Source organism: Hirundo rustica, chromosome 5, assembly GCF_015227805.2.
Source record: "Hirundo rustica isolate bHirRus1 chromosome 5, bHirRus1.pri.v3, whole genome shotgun sequence".
Classification (NCBI taxonomy): Eukaryota; Metazoa; Chordata; class Aves; order Passeriformes; family Hirundinidae; genus Hirundo; species Hirundo rustica.
Window position 1 is genome coordinate 12,515,291 of NC_053454.1, and position 25,991 is coordinate 12,541,281.

Consider the following 25,991-nt stretch of genomic DNA (forward strand, 5'->3'; position numbering starts at 1 on the left):
GACTAAATGGCTCACTTCATTTTCCCTCCTGAGAGCACACAGAAAAGGTATCTCAGGGATGAGGCGTCCACTGCTTTTCTGAAGAGTGCCCCAAACATGCCAAGAACTGAAGCTATATTTTGCTAATTGAAGCTATATTTTGCTTCACTTTTCACATTTTTAGGTAGAACTATTTTTCCTAAATCATCCTGAGAAACAGTAGTGAAAGGTGGTAAAATAAAAAATTTTGTTACTCACATTACTGTTTGTATCATATATTAAAAAAAAAAATCCATATGTAAATCTAAAAAAATGAGAGCAAAAAACCAAGTCCCCTGCTGGTCTCAGTTTTGGAGAGGAGAAGCTAAGAAAAATAGTGGCTCTGAGACTGAAATAAGTGACTGAGTTTTCTCCAGAGGTGTCAAGGATTTTGTTTGTTTGTTCGTGGTTTGGTTTTTGTTGTTTTTTCATTGTTTCAAGTCAAATCTTTATTGAAAAGATGAAGGCCTAATTAGTTTTAATCAAGGAATTTCAGTTTTGGAACTTAAAACTATCTTTGAAGTGTGTACTTTCTGATGTAATGCCTAGTGTTTGATTGCATGAGATATTGGGATTTTTAATGTGGTTTTTCTTTTTTTTCCAAATGTGCAAATTTAAGACTTTGAGTGTGACTTCAGTCATAAATCTAAAGAGATACAGCCAATCTGACCTGTATTCCCCTGAAATTAAGGGCAAATTTTGTTGTTTCTCTTGTGGGAGGGAAGGGTGATGCCACAAATAGGCATTCTGGGCTGCCACTATTGAAACAGTTATTTACTGATAATGGTAACAGGGATTACTTTTCCCTCACAGGCCATCAAAAACAATGCTGGATTTAGGGTATGGATCCTCTTCTTCCTTGTGATGTGTTCATTCTCCTTGCTTTTCCTGGACTGGTATGATAATTAATTAAACATACTATTGGCTCCATGCTCTGTTTGTAAATGGTGTGACATTTTTTTAGTGGAGGGGGGTCGATGATGGAAATATTTTCCAAAAAGTTAAGTGTGTGCACATATACTGTTGTACATTTCATTTTAAATCCCTGTATCAAACATAAAACCACGCTTATCCTCTGGAGAACATAAAAGTCTTTGAAAGACCTGCAAAGAAAGCTACAAGCTGGAGCAGAGCTAAAAGAAGAAAAAACAATACTGGTTTTGTCACAGCCACCCACCTGTGCTGTGGGAAGTCCAGTTCCCCTCCCAGATCAAGAGAAAACTGTTACTGTGCAAGAGCATCTACACTGTCTCAGGCGTTTATTTCATCACACCACTTCAGTACACAGTGATCACTTTGCACATAAATGACCTTTACTTCTAATCCTTTGAAACTACTTGACTCAGAAATCAGCTTGATCTAAAAGTGGTTAATAATGATAAGGAGTCAACAAAAGAGCTTTACTTGTAAGTGAAAAGAGAGAATACAACACAAACAGATTGTGCAATGAAACAGATGTTCTGGGATGCTGGAACAAAGCCAAAGGATAGACAATTAAAGTCAAACTCTTCAAAGTACTAAAACTGAGAGCAATTTGTTAACTAAAAAGTCTCAAACCCAAGTGTAGATAAGACTCAATAAACTCCCTCCTGATAAATCACAGGGAAAATGGTTTTGACTTCAAGAAGCATAAATGATCTATTTCTCCTAGATCGTAAGGCTTACTAATTTTTATTGGTACAAGAAGAAAAAGAAGTTGTTTCTTATCAGTATTTACTTATGCATTGAAGTTTTTATTGTCCTAAATTTAAGGGGAAGAGATGTATCGTGAATCATTTCTATTTAAGACAGTCTTGGGAAACAGACCTTTCCATCCTGTAAAATCTGAATGTCCTTTACAAGTACGTTGATATGAAATGTGTGAGTTTTCCTATCTCTCTTCTGAAATGTATATTTCTATACATTTTATGCAATAGGCAGCACCATTCTTATTCTTCAGAGTGAAAATGTCAAAAGTTACATGTGAATTAATTATATTCAATAAAGCAGATGCCTGTTAGAAAATGCAAACATGGTGTGTTTTAAAGATCTTAACATAAGCTTGATATTTTTAAATGCAAAGAAAAATTTGGCACATAATTTATTGCTTCTTAGGCATTCCACATACCATGATGACTTAATAAAAAGCCTTTTACAGCTGCACTGTGTAATGCACATTTCCTATCAAATTGAGAGCATTGAGTCATAATGGTTATTTTTACTGCATTGGGATGACAGGCTTCTGCTGAAGAAAAAGAAGTAGAGCTGACCACATTTGTTCTACTATAGATCTTAAGAAACAGCCTATACTGATGTTTACCCTTAATTTTTGTACAGACTCTACCAAAGAAAAAGGAACTTTTGACATGTCCACTCTCCCTTGTCCCAGTCAAGTTACATGAATAAAAAGGCAACTTGCTTTCTCAGATGCTTCACACACTTTTGTATGTTAAATTAATAAGATGTCTTTTTATAATGTATATTTAAGATTTATAATAAAAATGAAAACATGATTTCACACAAAGAATACGTAAGTTTGTAATTACAATGGAACTTTAACGTGCATCCACACAACTATGTTCTTCTACGTCTTTTCCCCTCCCAGGCCATACACAAACAGTTCTACTCTTCACTCTCTTTCACATGGAGCTTTAACAGCCAGTTGTGGTGTTTAATACACTACTGTTTCACTTGTGATGCCCCATGTTTTAAAAAAACTGCAAACTGCAAACCATACATAAACAAAAAGCTCTTTCTAATAAAAAGGAAAAATGTGAATGCAAAACATAAGAAAATTTAGACATATTACTTCTTCAGCTGTATCCAACAAATGACATAGTGGACTACATGTACTGTGAATAGGCTTTCTGCCTCTTACTATGATCAAAAGATGTCATTTCTCATTAGAACATCCTGAACTGTAAATTTTTTACACTATCTTCAACACCCACCACTAAAACTGCCTGTGTTTTTCCATAATGCCTATCTAGTTTGTGTTTCAGTGCATATCCTTACCAAGATGCTAAAGCCACAGTGGAAATGCAGTTAAATCCTGTTGACAGCAGTAAGAAAACACTGAGCATGCCTTGTTGCAGAGAATTTCATTATCACTTACAAAAAACAGTAAAGGAAATGTAAGGAAAAATGCGACCTGACAGTTTCTTTCTTCGTACAAGTCATTACATTATGCCCTGATGTCAGTGCTATCTTTCTTGCTTGAGCCCAAACTAAACATTACTTACAGCTTTCAGCTAAACAAGAGATCACTCTAGTTATGGCTGAGGTGTTTCAGTTTGCAAAATGACAAAGAATTCAAAAACTTAATAAATTAAGTATCTGTTCAGACAACAGAACACATGATTTATCTACGGTCCAAGCCCTGAAAATCCAGTGACAAAATCTATCAGTATCCAATAAACTGCAAGAACATATCTAACATTGGAATTTTTTTTTTACATTGAAAATGGTGTCAAAGCTCTATAGCAATGCTGATATGCATCTGGGGTTATGCCCATGAATGTTCTGCAGCAAGTTTTTGTTTTCAGTTTTTTCTTTTTTTTTTTTTTTTTTGCAAAGCAGTATCAGCAAACGGAAGCAGTTACACCATAAACATGAGTAACCTCTAAATTATCCATAATTATATTTAATGAAAAGTTCCTTGAAGTCCCTTAGTTACCTTCAAATGACATAGTTTTAATAATTAGCTTATCATACTAAGCTGATTTCTCAGCAGCTTCAGTCTCCTGTTCAGACAGTTTCTCTTCTGACAGTACTGTCATCCACGGGGACACGGAGCGTGTGATGGTTTGTTTGGCCAGGTTGTAGTGGTTTATGACTGTGTAAAATTTCCCTCGAGCGCTGGAGTCTTGTTCAGAGTAGTAGTTTTCCAACCCAGCTGGAATGCACTGATTATTCTGAAAAGAAAATCCATTGCTTAGATTTCAGCTACAGCCCCCCCACACACACATGAAGCAGGTTAGGGTTTTTTTTCTCCTTTCAGTCTTAATCCAACAGTCACTCTCTGTAAGTCAAGATGCAACACACAGCAATTAACTACAGTATTGTCCTACTGTGTTCAAAATGTTCTTCCCTGCAATCTTTAAACTACTCGTGCATTTGCCAGGAAAACCAATCTGGCTTTATAAGCCAGAATAATTAACATAAAAGAAATGTGCTTGCCTAAAATTATTTTTTAAAGTATGCAATCTCCAGTTCCAGACACATTTTGCTGTTTATTCCTGCCCGCCAAATTCCAACTGTTTGGTTTACAGTTACAGCTGTCCATATCCTACCGTGAGATTAACTTCAGGCAGTTTACCCTGGTGTTTGCAGTCTGAGGAACAGAAATTAATACAGATATATTGGTGCCAAGGTATGAACAGTTTTACAGCCCAGTAGTTCACATATTATAGGGAAAACTCTGTGGGTGGCCGTATGTGCAAGTGTGTACACACATACAAAGTACTTCACTCCTGATTGTCAGAAAGATGTAACCAACAGCAGGCTTTTAAGAAGCTCTCTGGAGCTGTGAGACTACATTATTTCATTTCCCAAGACTGTAAGAGCACTAAACAGAACCTGCTAGATACTCAGAGCTCTAGAAAGTGAAATAGATAATTTAGAGAGTAAAATAAAAGTCAAATCCATTTTGCTGTCATCTTAAAAGCCAAAGTCAATGTTCCTGTGCAGTGCATTTGTCACGTGTATCATCATCCAGGAACTCTTCCAGTCATGGTGCAAGAAGAGCCTACAGAGCAGCTTGTTGCACCAAAGAAAAAAGTTATTGAGACACATACTGTGACCCCCAGGTTTTGCCCCAGAAGGTCTTGGGGTCTCTCTGTAGGTCCTCTTGCCACACAGGCCAGTCCAGGCAATCTTGCCTTATACTTCAACATGTTAGGGCAGTCACCTGAGCAACTGAATTGACTCCTGTAAGGTAGAAGTAGCTGCAGCTTGAGGAAAAAAATATTTAGTCATTTCTACTCTGGCTGTTTTAAAAAGAAATAGGATATTCGGTCTTTTTGTTTCCAGCACCAGAGGACTGTAATACTACAGCACAGCAGCTTTGAACTGCTACTGTTCTTCTACTCAGCAAACAAAATTTTATATTGGGAACTTCTTAGTAGGAAAACACATGCAAAAATTCCATGGGTTTTAGGACCAGATTCTACCTTAGAACTGTCCACATTTAATTCTGAGTTGACTTCTGTCCATGTCAAAAAAAAAAAGGCATAAATAAGCACCAGTAACAACAGTTTCCAATGGTTTTTAGTTATAAAGCAAAAGATGGGTGAAGACCCAGCAGACTGTCTTGGCTTAATACAAATTTTGCTTCCTAAAAAGGCTAGCATGAAAAAAATCATCAGAAGGTATGAAAGAAGAAAATGCTTGCCAAAACAAGAGGCCCACAGGTAGTCTTAGAACCTGCCTGCCCCTGCTGAGTTCAAGCAAGTGGCACATGTGATGGCTCAAGGATGCCCCGATGGCACAGGACTAACAGCCCTCCCACAGTCAGCTCCTCACTGCCTCCAACCCGTGGGTGTGACAGAAGCCTCCAAGTGTGTCAGACTCACAGGAGTGCCCAGTGTTTCCACAGCCACCCTGGTTCCCTGTATCTCATCTTTTGTCAAGGCAGCAGCCAGGGCAAGTCTCCCTCCTAGTTTTGTTGAAGTAGCACCACAAAGCAGATGGGATTTAAACCTGGCTAAGCAGCACCTGTGTCCACTCAGCACTGTAAGTCAGCTGAGGCTTTCCCATGCTCATAGTCAATGTATTTGCCAGCTGCAAGACTGGGACCTAGATTTATAAAAAATTTATTCCATATTCCTGGATTGAGCTATTTGATATGCACATTCATATACATCAACCATGTCATCTTCTGGAAGTATTATGCATGTTTTAGCTGGGATAGCTTTCACTAGTTCTGATGTGATAAAATGACTAAGAAGCACATAGACACAGACATATTTGTAGCGATTATTTCACTCAGTCATGGGACGAAATCACAATTCTAAATATTTAAAGTGGGAAAAGGAACACAATCCATTGAACTAATGAAATCTGCCAAGGAAATTCAAGCAAATACAATTAGTAGAGCTGAAGACAAGCCAAGATTACTGACAGTCTGAAAAAAACCTACAGAATCTTGTGTTGCCTCCAGAAGCAATTTGCTTTGTAGCAGGCAAAAATGACTCAGTAATGGTCTGGGGGTTTTTTGGGGGGGAGGCTTGTAGTCACAAACATGCAAAACATCTGACAGACGAGCCTAAAGAAACACACATCAGTTTCCCTCTTGACTGCATTTTTGCTCCCAGGATTTCATGATTCTAGAAGAGATTGGAAAACCTCTCCTTTTACTCAACGCCCCTTGTGTACTGCCTAAGGACAGCCCCTTGGCTTAGTTCCCAGTCAAAGGCAAGCCATGCAGCACTCACTGACTGAGTGGTGAGAGCTACTGCTGATTCTTACCCTACCACCTGCCTGAGACTTTCAGCTATGTAGAATATTTATTTCCATCCTTTTTGTTTGTTTCCATGGTTCGCAAGTGAGAGAAGAAGGCCACAAAGAGAAGCTGGGATGCTCCAGGAGTGACTTGTCAGTATTTTTTCCCAACCCTTCTATTTTGGAAATTAGTTACAGGTTATGACCTTTGATGCCAAAGAAAACCCTGGTTGCTAGTCTCTGTCTGGCTGAATTAAGAGGATTCCTTTTGTTCCTCTGACATGAAGACCCCAGTGATATTCATTTATAAATAGTATTTTCTGTCACATTAATTTTGCTGGGTCAGTGATTCCCAATTTAGTAGATGATGGTGTGATCTTCAGTGCACTGAAATGACTTTGTTGTACTTGTCCACAAGTCTGTCAGAATGCAGGTGCTCTGGCAACAAAAGCCAAAGGGTAACAGACCCAGTACAGAACATACTGAAACTCTGGGGAAATTCTTCAGCCTGTAAGTGCACTCAGGTTTTTGTGGTGAGTCTCACCAACAGGTTCTGATGAGCGCTCCAGAGAAGCAATCTGCACAGCAGCAGTACTAAGGCTATCTCAGAAAGCTTAAGCAAGCACAGAAATAAGTTTGCTGTACAAAGGAAAACGAGCACCTTTTTAAGCACCCTAATGCCCTGGAGGCGTAGTATAGCAGGAACCTTTGGAACTGCTCCATGTATGAGAGCATCAAAGCAGAGAAGAGGGAGTCTGACTCAGAGCTGTGGTTAGCTCAGCCTTTATGCAGAGATTCCTGCAGTACCAGGCTTCCTGAGGCAGGCACACCTTTGCCCTTAACAAGGAAATCACATCAGCATCTAAAACCTGGGGACATCCAGGCCAGAGAATGATGATGTGTCCACCTGGAACATGAAGCCAGTCCATAGGGACACTGGTCACGAGGTGACAGACTTCATGTTTCCTAGGACATCTGTGCCAAGCTGTGCTATCATATCATGAACTCTCCCAAAAAAAGATGTGTATAAATACAAAGTCATCCTAAGAGTGGCAGTTTTCAAGCCTTGTGTCATTTGCAAACATCATTATCCTGTGGAACTCTTTCTTAAAAGAGTTACATCACCACAGATACTGTCTCCTGGCACTGTGCCATCAAGCAGCTGGAAACAAAACACCAGCTCCAAGAAAATCACCAAGAGAGTAACCATGATGCAGCCCTATGTGCTGCGCCTTATAAGCAGAGCATGAGCTATGGGATGTTCTGCCTGACTGTGTTCTTCCCCTAAATGTTTGTGACACTGGCAAGAAAAGCAACAAGAAGCCAGAAAGCTGCAACTCAAAGGAGAAGAGAACTTGGTGTGAAAGGAGGCAGAAGCAGGAGGCTGTTGCTAGACTCACACAGGAACATGTAACTGGCTGTTCCTGTCAAGTCAGGATCACATCAAGACAGGCAGGAAAAGAACATAACTCTATATTCCAAACTGCTCAATGCCAAGAGAAAGCTTAGGGAAAAAAAGAGATGTGAACACAGGGGGGTTTCAGTGCCTGAGACAACACAAAAAGCCAGCAGCAGAAGAAAAGCTGGATCTCCTGAGTTGCAGCCCAGTATTCTACCCACAGTATCTTCTGCCCTTGAACAAAGGGGAAGCAGAGACCAAGTGAATGTTCAAACCTAAATTAATCCACAAGAACATCACTAATTATAATTTTGGACTATATTCTTGTAAGATATTTATGTGCTTGAAGTGGCAGATAAAATCCTGAACAGGATTGTTGAGGAGTGCTGAGGGAGCCATCCCTTATTAAATCCTTTTGAAGTTTGTGCTGGGTATCCATTTGATTTATTACGTGACTAAATATTATTAAAAAATTGAAGGGAAGAATGCCATTATCACTGCTACTTTTCTTACCTCATTTCAGCCAAGTTCAACTCTACTAAATTTACAACTGGGAAGTCAATGTTACTTTTCTGAAGCCTAGGTCATAGCAAAGGAGCCAGCACCACCATCTCACACAAATGAAGTGAGCCCAGCCTCTCTTTTGGTTAGAACCAGTATTTTTTACAATAAATGTGTTTTCCCTTTTTTGGCATCACTTTTGGCAGTAGGGCTCAGAGGTCGCTGTTCTAGAACAAGAAGTTCTTCCTACAAAAATAACCCTGAAGTGACTCTACTACTCTTAATGAGAACATCACTCTACTTTTTCTTTGACACATACTCCAGATATTTTCCGCCACACTTTATCATTGTCTTATTTCCTAAGACACAGTAATTCGGAGGAACGTGCAACATTAAACCTTATGACCCATAAATGAGGGCTTTGTCCAGACAACTGCAGGTGAAGTAAGTCTGAAGACACCAGTGTTTGGACCTTTGCCATATGTTCAATGTTTACAGTGTTAGTAAAACGACACTATTAATATTGTGCAATAGTACAGCATAGCAGGAAGCACACTAACCGATGTAAAGAAACACCAGATCTATGCAATAAAGCATGCCTTAATCGAGGTTATGCCTAAAACAACACAGAATATTACATACTCTAAGTAGTTTTTCTAGAATGGGTATGCAATTTACCTTGAAAACAAATCCTTCTGGACAGGTATGATCATACTTGTAAACCTTGTAGACTACCAGAAATACAACACATGTTAAGAATGCAAGGGCAAAAAGGACCAGCACAGTTACCTGTAAAGAAAAATAGAACATGCTTATGTTAGTAATGCACTGCTTATTCTATTGCTGCTTGTTACTGCAGGCAGCAGAAGTCAGCTGTGAATGCACTTTACAGTAAAATTAAGCAAAGGATAAAATCAGCTGCTTAATTATTGAGGGAGAACAGAGAAGCAGCACATAAGTGCTTCTACCCTGCCCTTCTCAGAGAAGCAAGAGGATTCTCTGGGCAGTGACCCATTGCCTGTGTACTGCAAGGCTTTTTTTGACTGCATTTCTGTTTAGCACATGAGGCCAGGACACGCCAAGGTAGCTTGTGTCTGCTGGTTTTTTTCAGTATGTGGATGATGTAAGTCCAAGTCTACTTTATGTCAGCTGATGAGCATGTTTGTTTTCCCTGTGCCTGTCCAAGAAGGAGTCAGGTGATAGTAAGTTAGCACAGGTGTCATCCAGAGGTGATTTGCAGGGCATGGAGAAAGTAATGTCTGCCTTTTCTTGTTAGGAGTGGAGTTTGTTGCACCTGCTCTGAATTTAGGGATAGTTAACACCAGTCTGCATTCTTGGTCGCTCAATACTTCTTAATGTATAGGTTGAAACAGTACTACTTCATCACACAGAGCCTATACAGGAGTGGTTCACTGCCAGATCCGTAAGGAAATTCACCATGTTCAACACTGGGCTGGCCTCCAGGAGTTGTGGGGCACCTCTTCCACAGACAGTGCTCACAGAGAAGCCTTTACTGACAGCCTTGCATGGCTTTTCACCCTGTCCTTCAGTACAGCTCTGCCCCTGAACCTGGGCTGCAGAGAATTCCAAGACACACCTTAAGACAAACCTGAAATCAGTGTCAGTATCAAGCTAACCTTTCTCAGGTACAAACTCTGAGCAGCTGGAAACCAGCAGCCATCTGGTGTGTCACGAGACAGAATTACCTTTAGAATTACATCACCCATTGACAAGAGAAAGCACAAAATTCTGTCCAGCAGTTACAGTACAAAGCTCTCTAATTCAGACCCATTTTTGTGGAAGGTGTGAGCTGAGCAAATAGCATTTATTACCTGGGAGAGTATCCCAGATGAGTGTTTTTATTATTCTGAAACTTCTACTGATAGACAAATTAGTAGGTCATGGAGACTGGACGGTAGGAGTGAAAGAGATTAATTTTCTTTTTGGCAAGTTAGAAAGAAGCAGGCATGTGCTACAGCGTAAGAAACAGTAATAAACAGAAACAAACAAGATTATATGATTCATTTTTTAAAACAAAGCATAATATGTTCTAAATTTTAAAGTAAGATGAGTAAACCAGCTATATAGACCTCCTGAAAAGAGAACTGAGGCATATCAGGGTCATTTAACTGAAACAAGAATAATCTGGTATTTGAAAAAGCAGAAACAACAAAAAATTGCAGCTTTGTCTCTTGGTAAAAACAACCATCATACACCCCCTTTTGATAAACCTCTGAACTAACAGAGTTGCAACACTGTGTGTGGCAGTGGTATTAGGACATTTCAGGATAATAATAAACTTAAGGGACTTCTCATCCTGTGACAGCAAATCTAATCATGGGCAGAAAACAGCAAGTGCTGTATTTCCAAGGATTTAGTAAGGACTTTTGATAGAAAGAAAATAAGCAAAGCAAGAGAAGGCTGGAGTAGAAGCAAGGAGAGCTGCAGATCAAAAAGTAATTTAGCAGGAGAAATGTAGATATTAATGCAATAATAACAATTGAAATAAGACATGGAGTAAAGGACCTTTCTGGTTAATAGTAGCAACATGTTCAGTTTCTCAACAGTCACTGGATACAAAAACAAAAAAAGTATTCTTAATTAACTTCTGAAAACTTCACGTTGACAACAAATTTCATATGTAATTAGTCTTTCTCCAAGTTTATTACTTGTTTGCACACACAAAAATTAACATGGAGAGCTCTCTCTGTCTTGCCAACCTTGTATGTTCTCCTTACATCTCCCATGCCTCAGTATGTCCTGCATGAATCCAAGGGAAAAAGTTCATTTTCACCTTCCTTTCTGGTCATTCTCTGTGGCCCAGTTTAGTAACAACCAACCTAACACTCACACACCAGGACCAGCCCCATTCCTGGCCCTAGCTCAGCCCTTCCAATAGGTTTTTTATCAGGCTTCTGACTCCACACAGCCTTTAGCAAAGTCTGCTCCCTCTAGGAACACACACCTGTGACATGGAACCTGGGCATCAGACAGAACTGCTGTGGCACACATCAACTCAGCTCATACCTGAATCCAACACAGATAGGAGCTAAGAGTTTAAAATGGTTTGAAAAATATTCTCAAGTCCCAAAGTATTTTAACCATATTTCCTGTCCCTTCTACTAGCAGCCAGTAGTAGAACTGTAATGTTATTTCCCAGCTGTAACCATTCTGACATATAGATGAGGTCTCGGGAACATACTGAGACACACACTAACAAGCTGTTTTGTAATTGAGACTAAAGGTTAAGACAGTAAGAAAAAATTGTATTTCCACAATCACTGCAGGATCACTCTTCAAAGCTTTAGAACTGCTCTGAGAAGTAAGATTTTTAAAAGAAGATAAAAGCTCAGTGTTGTGTTGATTGCTGGAGTCTGGCAAGCTGCAGAGCCATGGCCTCAGGGGTGATTTGCTAAGACCTGTTTTCAGTGACAGTATGGAGCTGTGAGTTCTCACTGCTTGGACAAGTTCTTCCATTGCAACACAGTAAGCCATGGGAAGACTTCCAGGGGTCCTGCTTCAAAAATCGCACAGAATTTTTCTCTCTCACTTACTTTATTTCCTAATGTTACTAATTTTGGTATTAACATGTAAATTTTTACTCTCATTATCTCCAATGATTTGCAATCACACTCCATTTGCAAATCCCTAATCAAGTAAGCTCTTGTCTTCTTCCTATTAGGAGAGAAGCTCCCTTCTCTTACCATCCTTCAGGATACGAGTAACTTCTATTTAAGGACAGCTGCAAATGGAAACGGCGCAGATGGAATCTAGCAATGGATTTCTTTCCAAGGTGATTGCAATCACCTGTTAATCCAATCCACTTCTCCCTTTTAAAGTGAAAATCCTTTTCTTTCTTCTAATAGCAATTCTTCTTCACTCTCATAATAATCCACCACTGATGGTCCACAATGGTCAGATCCCCACGTTCACTTCTGAACCTGAGGCAGTCAGCTTCTTTCCCTGCACTAACCCGGTGCAACCCTACCTCTGTTCCTCACCTTCTAAGCCCTCTCCTCCCAGAAGCTTTACAGAAATAAAAGCATGAAAAAAGAGAAGGCAACAAACAGCTCTTCAGACCACAAGCAACCCCAAAGCTGTCATTTTATTGCTTTCTTCCACAGCAGCTTTGCACACTCGCTATAAACTGAAGTTATTCTCTTCTTCTTACCAGCACATTGCTCACAACTTGTCCTCTCCCTCAGGCAGGAGCAGCTGCAATGCATGAACAAGCACTTCGTCCCTTCTTTCTGGAGGAAAAACCTCCTTTTTTGTGGCAGCCAGTTGGCGATACAGGACCCCACACAGTACATTCACAAGCAGAAGTCTTGTCTTGTGAATTACCGTGATCATTCACTGCCACATACATCCTGCAGAACTCCAAGGTGACTGTCACAGCTCAAGAGTGATGGGCTTTTAAAACACTTTTCTTGAAGTAACTAAAAGATAGGACAAACAACCATTTCTTTTAACTAGGAATTCAAAGTGTGATTCTGCTTTCATCTTGAGTGTGACATTTAAAGTTAGTTTTAAGGGGATCTGGCAGCAAAACGAGGCAAACAGAGAAGATGACAAGATATTATGTATGTGGCAGATTTTTGAATAGATTGTAAGTGAAGAGCAGAAGAAGGACAACGTCTAGCCAGAAGCCATTAGAGTAATCGAAATGAGAGATGACTAATGATTGAACTCAGCAAATCCACAGCAAAAAACCTGTCTCCAGACTCTGTAAGCGGTTAGCTGAACAAATGAAACTCACCCTATCTGACAACAGCACTATCATGTAAACAGCTTGTGATAAGGCCTTTACCAGAACTAGCAGATCTTCCCCATCATTCCACGCTACTTCGCATCAAGTGTGAAAGACTGCAAGCCATATTCTCTCTGCCTGGCTACTGCAGTCTCCTCCTTCTTCACTCCACTAATGTTTATTTGGACTCCCTTTTTAATCAAGCTGGAATACTACAGCAAAATTCATCAATTGCACCAACAGTGCCTGCCTCTCTTCACACCCTTTCCTGGTCATATTTCACGGCATGCACAAGTCTACCCTTTTTGTTCCCCTCAGCTCCATGCATTTTGCTCTTTATTTTATTCCACTGTCCCACTAAAGCCTGGGTACCATCCATTTCTCCTCTGCCTTCACTTCCACTTGTCTAATGCCTCCTCTTGTCTGAGATTCTTTCATTAAGCCACGTGTGCTGTTCTGCACCACACCTTTCTTCGTGCTTTTTCTTCCGTCAGCACACAAACCCACGTAGAAGCATTCCTGTTTTTAGAAGAACTAACAAGATATGCAATGATTTTCACTGCTCAATCACTGGCTCTTGGTCACATCTCATCTCTGCTCTACATCTATGCATTATCTATTTCAACTGCAGCCTCTTGGGAACACAAGTTTCATTTCTGATCAGTTTGTAAAGTGTGAGGCACAGACTTGCTGGCAGCACTGAACACGAAGAGTGAAAACATACACTTACAGAGCACCTTTCAGAGGAAATGATTTATAGCCAATTAATGTTTTGCTCACCAGTAAAATGCAGAGACCTCTGGGGTGAAATACAGCAACTCTGTACAACCACTCAGGACAAGAAATTAAGATTATTGCTATCCAATTTAAACTACAAGAGAATTTTAGGCAGATGGCCTGTAATTACAACAGACTGTGTCTGGCTACATCCCACAGACAAAAATTCGTAAAACATTGCACTGACTTTCTTGCTAATGGCCATGACCTCCATTTCACCTCTCTCCACTAAAATCCTGCATCTCCAACTACACAATGCCCTCTAACAGCAAGTTAAGAGAACACAAAAATCAGCTTTCCCCTTATCACTGCTTTTGCAAAATTATGTCCTTGTTTGCTATTACCTCAGCCTGTCCCTGGAAGTTTAAATGAAAAACATGTCTGAAACAACACACTCAAGGATTAAGAAATGTTCACCTTGTGGGAAATGGCAATGTGAAAGAGAAAAGGAACATTTACATCTATACATGCAACATTTGACTCATATTCATTTACAGAGTAATGTAAATTACACAGAACAGCCTGATACAGTGCCCTGTTCTTGCTATGGAAATATACAGGATGACCAGTGACTACAAAAGACAAGCAGGTGCCTTGTTTCAGAAGAGTATTTCTAACATTACACGTCATGTTTAGCTGTATGACTGGTATCCATCTATTAAACTCAGCTTCCTCACCGCAACACTCTCATCAAAACTCTGCACTCAAAGATGGATGATAGTTTGGGGGTAGATTGTACAGAAAAAGCAGCAGAAATCAAAATACTGTCCTTCTCAAATGGAAATGACAAAGAGTCATGAATGTCTTGGATGCATACCTGGAGATGATTTGGAGTAGTGGCAAAAAAGGCAAAAAAGGCAGGCAGATTCATGAGGTAACAGAACAGAAAAGAAGAACAGAACAGTAACAGAAAAGAAGCTACAGAACCAGAGCTTATTAACAGCGACAGCACAAGACAACAGGACTAATCTGCAAGGGAATTGATTAATGAAACCTGAGGGACACACTGTTACACAAAAACAGGTTAACAAGGCACTGGCCTTGAGATCCTAGAACTGCAGCTTAACTCAGCTGTTCATGGCAATGTTCCTGTCATCCTCTATCACACAGCACCATATATTGTGTTTCTTAAAGACAGGGATCTGAGGAAGCAGTTCAAGAAACCCTGTGGCACCAAGATAAGAACCTTACTACCTTCCCATACCAACCCAGAAGATATTATTGAGGCCAGGAAAAAGGCTACATAATGTTATTACAGAAGAGGGAAGGTTATTTAAGTGATGCATCTGGAGAGATCCAAAACATCTTCTGTGTCACCCATGTGACTGATTCTGTTCCAGTAAAAGGATTTCTAATGGAAACAGTGGCAGAGGACACTTGACTTATAGTAGGGGATCTGTGTGAAGCATCCACTCTACTTAAATCTTCCAGCTCTGAATATAAAATTCCTTTCAACCAAAAATTAAGCAGGAGGATTGTCAATGTCGTATCAGAGAACATCAAACATTAAAAAAAGGAAAAGTGACAGCTGTCACACTTTACTTACATCGATTATTTTAAAATAATTGTTACACTGAAAGAACCACCTCCTTTATTTTTCTTATTTGAAGTAGTAATTAAAAAAAAAAAATTAAAGCCTGCCAAGCACTTGTGAGCAACTTTAATCCTGTGAGTAGTTCCACTGGAGAAACAGAACTACTAGTGACAGTAAGTACCTCTCACTCTTCCAGCACTAAGTGATAGACACAGAATCTACTTATGGAAGTGATACCTGTACAGGAATGACATCTCCTGCTCTTAACAGACTTTTAAAGTGGGAGCAAAGTGCTACTCAACACAGAAAGCAATCACACAGCAGCAAAGAGAGAACACTTTTCCTTGTTTCTGATTATTTTTGCAGCAATAATAATCACTGGCATTACTAAGAAGAGGTACAGAAGTGCTGAGGCAGAAACATGTTTGAAGAATGCTTCTTTTAAGACAGAAAAAACCCCCAACAGTTAGATATATGTTGCATACATTTTTGTAGTTTTAAAGGGATCAGGTAAAACTGTGAGAACTGATCTTGAAGTTTCAGTTCCTCTTCCATAACCTCATGCAGACATTTCAACACTGCCTGCTACTTGACAGTACACAATTTGCATGGTCTGAGCACAGAGATAAGCTTGAGGCTTTGGCTTTACAGTTAGATGTATGCAGAGATGTCAAGGATAAAGTCAGAAGAACTGAACTGCCTTTGAACAGAAACCAAAGGCTGAAGGCATATCACAGCTTGGTTGATTTGAGGGCTTGAAATTTATTATGAAAAATCAGTGTTTGCTTTCAAAATATTTCTAAATGTTCTTTATTGAGATTTTCTCAAAAACAGAAAAAAAAAGTCCTGCTCTGCTACAACAGCTTTTTTTTTAATTAGTGTGTTTGTACACAACTGCCAGCTGTAGCCCAATCAGTGGGTGCCAGAGTAGACATCCCACTACAAAATCCAGCTGGAGGTTGTAAAATCACTGCTCTGTCAATGGGGGAGGCAAAGGTTTGGCCTTGGGTAACTCAGATCATCAATTTTCTTCTGCTGTAACTTCCTCCTATGTCCTGGTTCACAGGGCTCCTTTGTTACTCTGTAGAGTGGACAATTTACAAGAGAGAAAAATCTGCCTTGTTCAATGTTGCTTTCCAGATGTGAAGAACCAACTCCCCACATCAGCCTACACTGTCCAAAGAACAAAAGCAAGACTTGTGTTTCTCAATGGGAATAAAGTGAAAAAATAACATCTTTGGTGTGGTCATGCCATAAAAATAAGACAACAGGGTTCTCAGAATCAGGAAATCTTGACATTCTTTTGAGAGATTCTGATTTGAATTCAGAATGTGGCTTCATAGAGGAAAATTATACTTGCAGTTTTCTTTGAAAACATTCTCAGCTCTGTTATAATAACTGTGGTAATGTGAATTGAATGCAGAAAAATACATTTTATAATTGATTATTCACCAGATGCTAAAACACTAAATGATCTACATGACATATGCACATGCTGGGGTGACTGTATTTGTTAAAAAGGTGTAGCCTCTCAAAAATAGCTTTAGATGATCTGCACGGCTGAATCCCAAAAATGCAATCTGCTTTGTTATTATTCACAAAGTACATCCTAGAATACACATGTGAATTATTTGTAAATATGACTGACTTGCTTTATTTTTAGCACAACGCTTGGGCTTTGCCTTGTGGAAAGCTTGTGCATTGGTGATGTACCATACTGAAGTCATTAAAATGGCATCTGAAAGTTTTTTCATGAACACCAGCCAAAGTCAGTATCTCACCAGGTAAATAATGCATTTTATAATTATAGCAAATATTTAATTTTCAAACAAATACCTTTTTGCTCTCTCAGAATCAACAGCAGAAGTTAACACGATGGTTCACAATTAATAAGGACCCCAGAGAAAACATCACATAATCAGTACTTTTCATCTACATATTTATGAAATGTTATCAACTATTCATGTAATATTTACTACTGGGAGTTGTGAATACGACAATCATCCTCACTGGAGAACTAGACAGTTTTCTTTAAAATGTTACAAGCAGCATAATTCAATTCTAAAATTGTTATACAGAGATTAAGGGACATTTTTAGGACCTGAATGTTCTGCATAAACATTGTTTTCAATTAACTGAACCAAAATTTTCCTAACTGATCAATTCCCATACTCTTCTTTGGAAATCTAGACTTACAGCCACATTGTGAATCACCCTGCAATTCCCAAGAGATACAAAGTCTTACAGAAACCTCTCTCTGATGCAGTAGTTACCTAGCAGCAAAACCTAGCAACCCTGTAGTATGAGATTAATCCCAAAGCGATCCTCATAAAGTAATATCTAAAGGATATTTTATTTAACTATGCCATCCAAAGGTATATAAAAATACAATGCAAAAATCCTCCGGCTTTTAGCTGTTCAGCTATACAAATTAGAAAAGACTACTCAACAGCACAACAAGCTATGTATTTGTTTTCAGCAAGGTCTCATTTGCTCAGCTCTCCCAACAAAGACAGATAACCCCGCCCCCCCGCCCAGATTTACAAAAGGATGCACAAGCCTTTTAGATGTGACTAAGATATACAAAACCCTCCTTTAGCTACAATTTAATGTTCCAGCAATGAAATCCCCTAGGCCCTACTGTTAAACCGTAAGTGCAAAGCTCTTCAGATAGAGGCTCTGCTCAGCTGCTTACAACCAAAGTCCTATCAGGGCACTCAAACTAAAAACTGCCTCTCCTTTCTCTTCTGCAACATAGTAAGCATTTTCCAATCACCTTAGTGTGACCAGGACACTCACAAAGACAGCCAGACATCAGCTCTCCTGGTTCTGAGCTGTCCATTTGCATTTACCCTACCCTCACCTGAGAGGAAGGGGATTACTCTCAAGGACTGGTACTACGGTGCCAGGAGGATAAAGAGAGAATGTGAGTCAGAGTGTAGCATTTTCCCTGAGGAATGGCATGTCCTTGCCCCAAACCAAGGAACAGGAAAAGCTGGAGCTAGGTGTCTTACCTCCTTAGCAAAACCTTACCACATCCCATAATATAACATCTTCTTGGCTGTCTGGGGTGGTTCCCCACACAGCTGTCTGGGAACCTACATGCTTCACTGTATGGCTGAAGACTCCACCAGGTGAATTGCACTTAAAACATCTGTCGCAGCAACACTCTGCAAAGTTCCTTTCCAAATATAGTCTAATCCCTCCTTGAGCCTTCACTTTGTTTGTTTGGCATGCTCTGATTCCACTGAGAGCTCATCTACACTTCTGAAGGTCAGCTTGGGCCTGGGCAGCTTTTAAAGTGCTGCCCAGGCACAACAGTACCAAAATCTCTAAAATCTCTAAGTGTGCCCTAAAACTCCTACCATGAAGACAGTTTAGAACTGAGCAATAGAAAGATAATCCAAAGCTTTACTGAAACTGTATTTTCCCCTCACACTAAATGTTAGGCTTTCCAAAGGTATTTGTACTTGTGCATTGAAGGGTGTGGTTTCCTACTGCTTAAAAATGCTTTTGTATGCTTGAGTAAGATGCCAAATTAAAAGCACCAAAACCCTGCAGAAACTTATTGTTAAAAGAACAGGGGAGCATGAGCTGAAGTGCCAACTTTCCTGCTTTGCTTTAATTACACAGAACAAGAAAAACTACCCTCTAGTGGGAAGGGGGAAGGATATTCAAACCTTGCACCAGTTAAGCTCTCAGGTTTCCTACGGGACTAATGAAGGGAATGATAAGGGTCAGATTCTTGCTGAACTGCCATGTGACAGTAACAGCCATCACCAAACCATAAGATTAAACTGGACCAGGACAACTGATAGGAAGGAGCTCTGGTATATACCCCTGGGTTGCCAAGTCATATATAAAACTATAAAAAAATACATAATGGACTATGACAGTGCTTTTAAGAGAATGGTTTGGCTACAGTGATAAATAAGAAGCCAAAAAGAAAATAAATTTTCTGGTGGTTCTTGTCCTTCAACACAAACAGGATCTTTATCCATGCCATGAGCACTCCCCGTGTGCAGCCCACACACACCCCAGCAAGCCACACTCTGAAACCCAGACACTGACAGAAACACATTCGGAATTCATCTGCCAGTGAGGGATTACAACCAGTAATGCTGCAAGATTTGATTTTGCTAATTGTTAAATACTGAACTATTATAACATTGAATTAATTTTTCTCGTGTCCAGCTATATCCACAACAGGCACTCTGTTATAGCCAGTTCTGACTACAATCAGCGATTGATTTTAGGCACTTCTGCAAACACAACTGAGTCATTAACATCTTCCCATAGCACTGCTTACCTTAAATCTTTCTGAAACCCCTTCAGTGATGCTGATTGTGAATTCAGCTATTTTAGGAGTACGGAACTTTCCCTTCTTGCGATCAGGTTCATATTCTGTTTTTGTTTTGACCACAACCTTTAAGAAAAAGAATCAATCACAAAGCTGTCAACTAAAGCTGGCCACAAAAACCTTAATTTTTCTTTAACTCTTCTTTTATCTGCTTACAAGCACATCTAGCACTATATCTTTCCCATCCCCCACTTTGAATAATTCTTCTTTGAAAGCTCTAAATTATGAATTATTTTTTTCAGTTTTTCAATCATCAACTGACTTACCTCTCAAAGTGGTTTTGCTGGATCTACAGGAAGATTTGTTATGCAACAGTTTCACAAAGCGTCAATTTTTTGTGGTGATACTGTGCTCTTATAGTAGGCAAGGATAGGTCAAATCCAAATCATGGACCTTCCTACTTTGTATAGTTTGAAAATAGCCACCTTCATTTGCTTCAGGAAATTCCATTAATAGGATTTCAAACACCAACAGAAGATGACTGAAGTGTACCCATATAAATAGTGAAATAACCCATGCAGTCTAATTGCTGTTCACCATGTGATAGACTATGGCCCTTGGCACTCTTATTTTTAATATCTAATTTCTGAATTATCAGTTGCAAGCAGCAAGATACACACGCACCACTGTGTAAATGAGATTTCTTCAAACACCCAAGGCTCTTCAGTTTATTCCTTGCTAGGAACTACTCCCCCAAGCTACACAATTTAGCACCTTACCTGTATTCCCGAAATACTCATTACGTCAGTCATATCTCTAGTGTTCTCCTAGGCATTCTAATCATACAAAATTTTCACATACCTAACCTATTTGCCTCATTTTTGTCTTCTGCATTTTTCAGGAACTTTTTCCAAGTATTGTTTTCAAGCTAGGGTACAGTATATTGTAGTGAAGGTGCTCTTAAAATTTGCTCAATTACCTCTTTTTTTCCAAGGAATAAATATCTACTCTTTTAGATTTTTGAGAATCAAATTCTACCTTTAGCGCAACCCACAGTATTAATAGCAAATTAATCACAGAAAGGCCTGGGGTGGAAGGGATCTTAAAGATTATCTTGTTCCAACCCCATGCCATGGGTAGGGACCCTTTCCGTTAGACCAGGCTGCTCAGAGCTCCATGCAACCTGGCAGTGGACACTTCCAGGGATGGGGCATCCTCAGCTTCTCCAGGCCCTGTGCCAGGGCCTCAGCACCTGGCCTCAACACTAAACCTGCTGTCAGTTTAAAGCCATTCTCCCTGCCCTGTCACTACATCCCCCTGTAAACAGTCTCCCTCTTTCTGAAATTAAGAGGGTGATGTTTCAGGTAGCCAGACACGGAAATGACAAGCTTTGGGTTCCCTTTCTCTCGCTTCCCTGAATGGTACCTAGAATGTGTAACTGTACCTAGACTCAGTACCATAAAGTTTATTAGACACTTTCACAGTATTACACATATTTGTTCATGACATACGTTTAAAAACTAGTTACCTATTTTCAGCTATAATCAGTAAGGCAGTAGTTATTACTTATTTAACTTTAGAGCTGCCCAACAGCATCATGGAAGTTAACTGCCTGATGATTTCTGGAATGCTTTTTAACATTTTAGTTCCCTTCCTCCCCCCCTTTATGTTGCATAATCTCAGGCAACTCAAATCACATTCAGCTGACACTGAATGTACAGTTCTAACTGCTTGGTTATGTAATGTCTTCTTTTGTTTAACATATCTAAATATGAATTTAAATCACTTCATCCCTTTAATTTAGAAACTGTCAAAATCATCAAATCCTTAGCGCTGTAGTTACTACTGTTCAAGAAGTTATGCTTCACTGCCATGCTGAAGCCCTGCAAGTGAATAATAAGCACAGATATATGAAGTATGTATTCCTGTTCATTATACATGAGTGTCTGAATACTTAAGAATTTGATCTGTGTGTCAATCTTTTCTTAATACTATTTCTTTTTTCCACATCAGTTGCTCTGCTCCGGCCTTTAAGTCTCTAGCAACCAGTGAAGAGACACAGACATGATTAACCAGTTACAGAAAGACCCAGCAGGACCAATAAACTTAATTTCCCCCCTCTGTTTGCAAAAGGGAAAAGAAAGCTAATATATAATTGGACAGTGGAGAGCAGAAGAACCAATCAAATATTCCTTGATTTAAGTTTCTAGGTTAGCTGGACATTTGTTTTCATTCAAGGCAAATGCCATCCAGGTGGGAGGAGTCCTGCCCCATTCTAGCAGGAGCAAACGGGCTGGCACAGAATCCCCTGGGCTCACTACAGAGGCTCTGCTCAGGTTAAAGCTATTACCATGCAGATCCCTCATTCAGACTTCTGCTTAGCAGTGCAGGAACAGAACAAATTCCTTCGGTCACTGGTCCTTGGTAATTGGTTATATCCAGTCAGCAGTTGGCAGATGTATCAGACACGGTAAGACTTAACTTGTTCTAAAGCCTTAGGGTGTGATTTTGTCTTCAGTTACAAGATTTACACCCATGTAACTGAAGGCATAAAATGGACCCTCAGGCTCCTGAACAGCTGTTATGGCTTACTGCATTTATGCCTGCCAACTGGTCACCACACACAACACAGAATGGTGTTGATAGCAATTAAAATGGAGGTCACACATTGATTTGTATTGCCTACAAGCAACACTCCACCGAAGAAAATTTTGTAAGCTAAAATTCTTTACCCTAAGTTAAGATTATGTGATTTTTTTTTTTTTTTTTTTGAGGTTTGAGCAATGTATACCTAGCAGTTTAACTAGAAGTAGAATTCAGCTTGTGGAAGACAAAAGGCCAAAAAATAAAAACTGTATGAAGACCATAAAGCTTTTTATTAGCAGATGCATGTGGGAAATTACAAGTAAGAATCCTATTAAAACAGGATACTAAAAACTCTAACAACATCCTACTCCTGTGTGCCTCACATGTAGTAGCACTTACTGAATTCTTTATTGTGAGGATAATAAACATATTTACAGGCTACCACATCACCTTTCTAAATCTTTAAAATTAAATCCCTAAAAATCAAGACATTTAATGAGGACTGCAGGAAGCACATTTCCCTTCCAACCTGTAAGCAGCTCACTGGACTGCCCCCTTCCAGCTACACAGGATATCTGAGTCACCTATTTGGAGATTTTTGAACAAAATAAATTGCCAAGGAAAAAACTCAATGGCCTGTTCTCATCTCATTATTTTAGCTTGTCTGTGGTTAGCATTAGTTTCTTACTGAAGCACAGAAGGAAAATGGAAGTGCTCTCTGTTGCTAGTATGCCCATGCCCATCTTACAGAAAAATAAGGCAGGACTCTATTCCCCCATCAGGGGGGCATTTTCTGGACAGAGAAAATTGGTATTATTCACAGAGAACACACAGGACCTTCCAGATGCAAGAAAGAAAGATACAGAATAGGAAGGGCTATGACAATACATCATTGAGAATCCTACATTTGTATAGTGTATGTTTCATATAGCAGCAGCAAAATCTCTACGTGCTTACTGCAAACATTTCACACTGATTTTTAATGCAAATCACCACTACTGGATTTTCAAGAGCTTGGCTATTTGGGTTTTTCCCTAGGGGGAACTAGCATGCCTTGAAACACCCCTTATTTATTGTCATTTCTAAGCTGCTCTCTATCCATTACCTATTCTTTTGTTGTTTGCCCGAGATTTGGGTGTGATTCTCCAGGGTGGAAACTAAAGCCTACTGTACCTTATCAGGAGGTGGGAACTGGAGCTGATTGACATCCAGGGGCGTAATCAGGGGGATGGTGTCAAATCCATCCTCCAAAAGGGGTTGCTTTGTGCTCTTCTCGCTGAAATTATTCCCCAGTTTCACCATTCTTCCAGGATAGAGGGATTTTCTGCTGGCACACACAGGCACACACGCACAGAAATGCAAAATATCAGAAATCAAACCTTTTCTCAGCCCTCGGGGGACCCTTCTGGGAAAAAAAAAAAAATAAAATAAAATAAATTTTAAAAAAGGTGCCGGTGGCTATGATTCGGTTAGGTATCAGCGTTCTGGGAAGCACGATGACCAGATCCTCTACTATCAAGATTCAGAAAACCCCAAGGCACCGGGCGCACAAAGCGGCTCCCCAAATCCCCGGCGCGTCAGCCCGGAGCGAGCGATGCCCTCCGGCGCGGCCCGGTGCGGCATCGCCCGCAGCCCGCGGCGGGCTCGGGAGCGCCATCCCCGGCGCCGCCGCCGCCCTCGCCCCCTCCCCGCCCGGCGCCCGGGGCTCCCCGGCAGGGCAGGGGCCGCTCGCACTCACCGCCGCGGCTGCCGGCCCGGGCTCGGGGCGCGTCGTTCGGCCGCGGCCGCGCGGCGATGGCGGAGCGGGGGGCGAGGCGGCGGCTCTCGCTCCGCGGGTGGCTCTGGGCGGCCGCAGCGCCGGGGCCGTGACGCAGCCGCCGCCTGGCTGAGGCAGCTCTGGAGCCGAGCACAAAGGCGCCCCGCGGGGACGAGCGGGCGGCGGCTCCCCCCGGCCGGCGATGGCGCAGCGGCAGCAGGTGGAGGGGGCGGTGCGAGCCCCCGGCCGCCGCCTCCCGCCCCGCCCCGGGCGGGGCCGCGCCGTGCCCGGCGCTAACGGGGCCGCCGGCCGCCGCCCTGCCCCGCTCGGCGCCGCTTGTGCCCGGCGAGGGCGGCGGCGGTGGCTCGGGCTTGGCCAGGCGAGGCGGCGGTGAGGGGCTCCTTCCCTCGCCTGAGCCGGGGCTCTGCTCCCTGCTGTCGCTCCTGCGGGGAAGGGACGAGCGTGCGGTGAGAGCCCGGCCCCGTGTCCGCTCTGCAAAGCGGCGGGATGCCAACGCTGGGGCCGGCGCTCGCGTCTCTCCGGGGCAAAGGCGTGCTGCGGGGCCTTGCGGCCCAGAGAGGGAGAGGGGACATCTTACAGCTCGGCTGGCTCGGGACGGAAAAAAACCCAGAGCGATTTCTGTTCACTGCGCTGTGTCCTATAACCCGAGGCACCCAGCATGCTCCTCTTGTAGTCTTGCAGGTGTACTGCTTCCCAGGCAGTGTAGGGAAAGCGCTGTGGGCGATGCAACAAGTGCCTCGGATGGTAGGGAGCTCTTAGAGAGAAGAGGCAGACAGGTGCTCAGCCTAGAGCCAGTCTCATGTTTCAAAGCCAGCCAACCTCTTCTCACAGATGCCAGCATGAGCAGCCTCTCTGCGCGGTTTATTCCAGTCGCTCAATCCGACACGCGTCCTGTTTTCCTGAGGTCAATGCCAAAGGCCCTTTCTGGCTGTGGCACAAATCAAGTCGTGTCTCCAGCTATGGATCATCCTGTCTATCTCGTTTATTTCTCCCATCAGTGTTCTGTCCTGAGTAAATAAAGTGTAAAATAAGCTTGTCTTACCTGAGTAACATTTCATAAATCATACTTGTGTGTGTTAAGTAGAAGAAAAAGAGTTTCCTTTTATATAGAAAATTGCACCTGTGACTGGAAATGAAGGGGTTTCTCAGAAAAAAAACAAAAAACAAAAAACCCCACATTTGAATTATTTAATTTTGGCAAAGCCCTTGTCTTACAAGTGCTCTTGAACAGAACAGATGAATAACCCACAGATGGATGAGTGTAATCCATTCATTTATATGTGAAGCCAAAGTCATACAGAAGCCAAATGACATCAAAAGTCCAAGTGATGATCAGAAGTGTATTTGACAGTATACTACAGGGAGCCCAAATAACACAGCAAATGGTTTAACAAATTGACTGACTAGGTTCCTTCATTTCTAGCTTTTGTGATTTTATATTTGAGCCCTTTTGGCTGAAGGTCAAAAGCTTAGGGCAGTTGTGTATTAAGCATGTGCCTGAGGAAGTGTCAGTATTGGATTAAAATGAATGGACGTAAATTCCCCAGTTGGCTGATGAGGTAATTTTTTTTTTTTTTTTTTTTTAGTTATGTGAGCATGTGCACTGGTTACTCTGTTTTAGTGTCTGTTGTAGAGAAAAGGAGAAATTTTGATAGCCTGTTTAAAGAGTGAATTATTCTTTGTCACTGTGCATTTCTTTAATGGTACCTGCCTTTTAGGAACTTATGCTGACTAGTCTTACCTGGTTCTCTAGTCTTTCAGAAAAAAATCTTCTTGTTAAGCAACTGGACACTATACTTGTTGCCACTCAGTAATTACACTCAGTGGCTTACTTTTATTCATTTCAGTGCCATGTACTATGATGTAAAAGAAAAAGAAGCTCTGTGCTTTTCTGTGCATGTACATGCATGCACAAATACCTGTGACTAA

At 41.0% G+C, this 25,991-nt stretch overlaps 2 protein-coding genes across 4 annotated transcripts in view; one reads left to right on the forward strand and one right to left on the reverse strand.

The window, feature by feature from the left end:
* The window catches only part of STX18 (syntaxin 18), a 61,880-nt gene extending 59,448 nt beyond the window's left edge, over positions 1-2,432 (forward strand). Inside the window, exon 11 of one of the 2 annotated variants that reach the window (XM_040063812.2) lies at positions 832-2,432. In XM_040063812.2, the coding sequence (XP_039919746.1) occupies positions 832-927 (96 nt within the window). In that variant the 3' untranslated portion in view covers positions 928-2,432. The remainder of the gene's footprint in view (positions 1-831) is intronic. The other variant, XM_040063813.2, reaches the window with a different exon arrangement.
* NSG1 (neuronal vesicle trafficking associated 1) lies at positions 1,261-24,105 on the reverse strand. 2 transcript variants are annotated; one of them, XM_040063816.1, is made up of 5 exons: positions 24,024-24,105; positions 23,459-23,609; positions 19,709-19,825; positions 9,017-9,127; positions 1,261-3,911 (listed from the first exon to the last, which is right to left on the reverse strand). In XM_040063816.1, the coding sequence occupies exons 2-5, from the start codon at positions 23,585-23,587 to the stop codon at positions 3,711-3,713; spliced, it is 558 nt and encodes a 185-aa protein (XP_039919750.1). In that variant the 5' UTR covers positions 23,588-23,609; positions 24,024-24,105; the 3' UTR covers positions 1,261-3,710. The 2 variants fall into 2 exon arrangements, with proteins under 2 accessions (XP_039919750.1, XP_039919749.1); XM_040063815.2 differs by having other exon boundaries at positions 23,459-23,690; positions 24,024-24,100.
* Between the last annotated feature and the right edge of the window lie 1,886 nt (positions 24,106-25,991).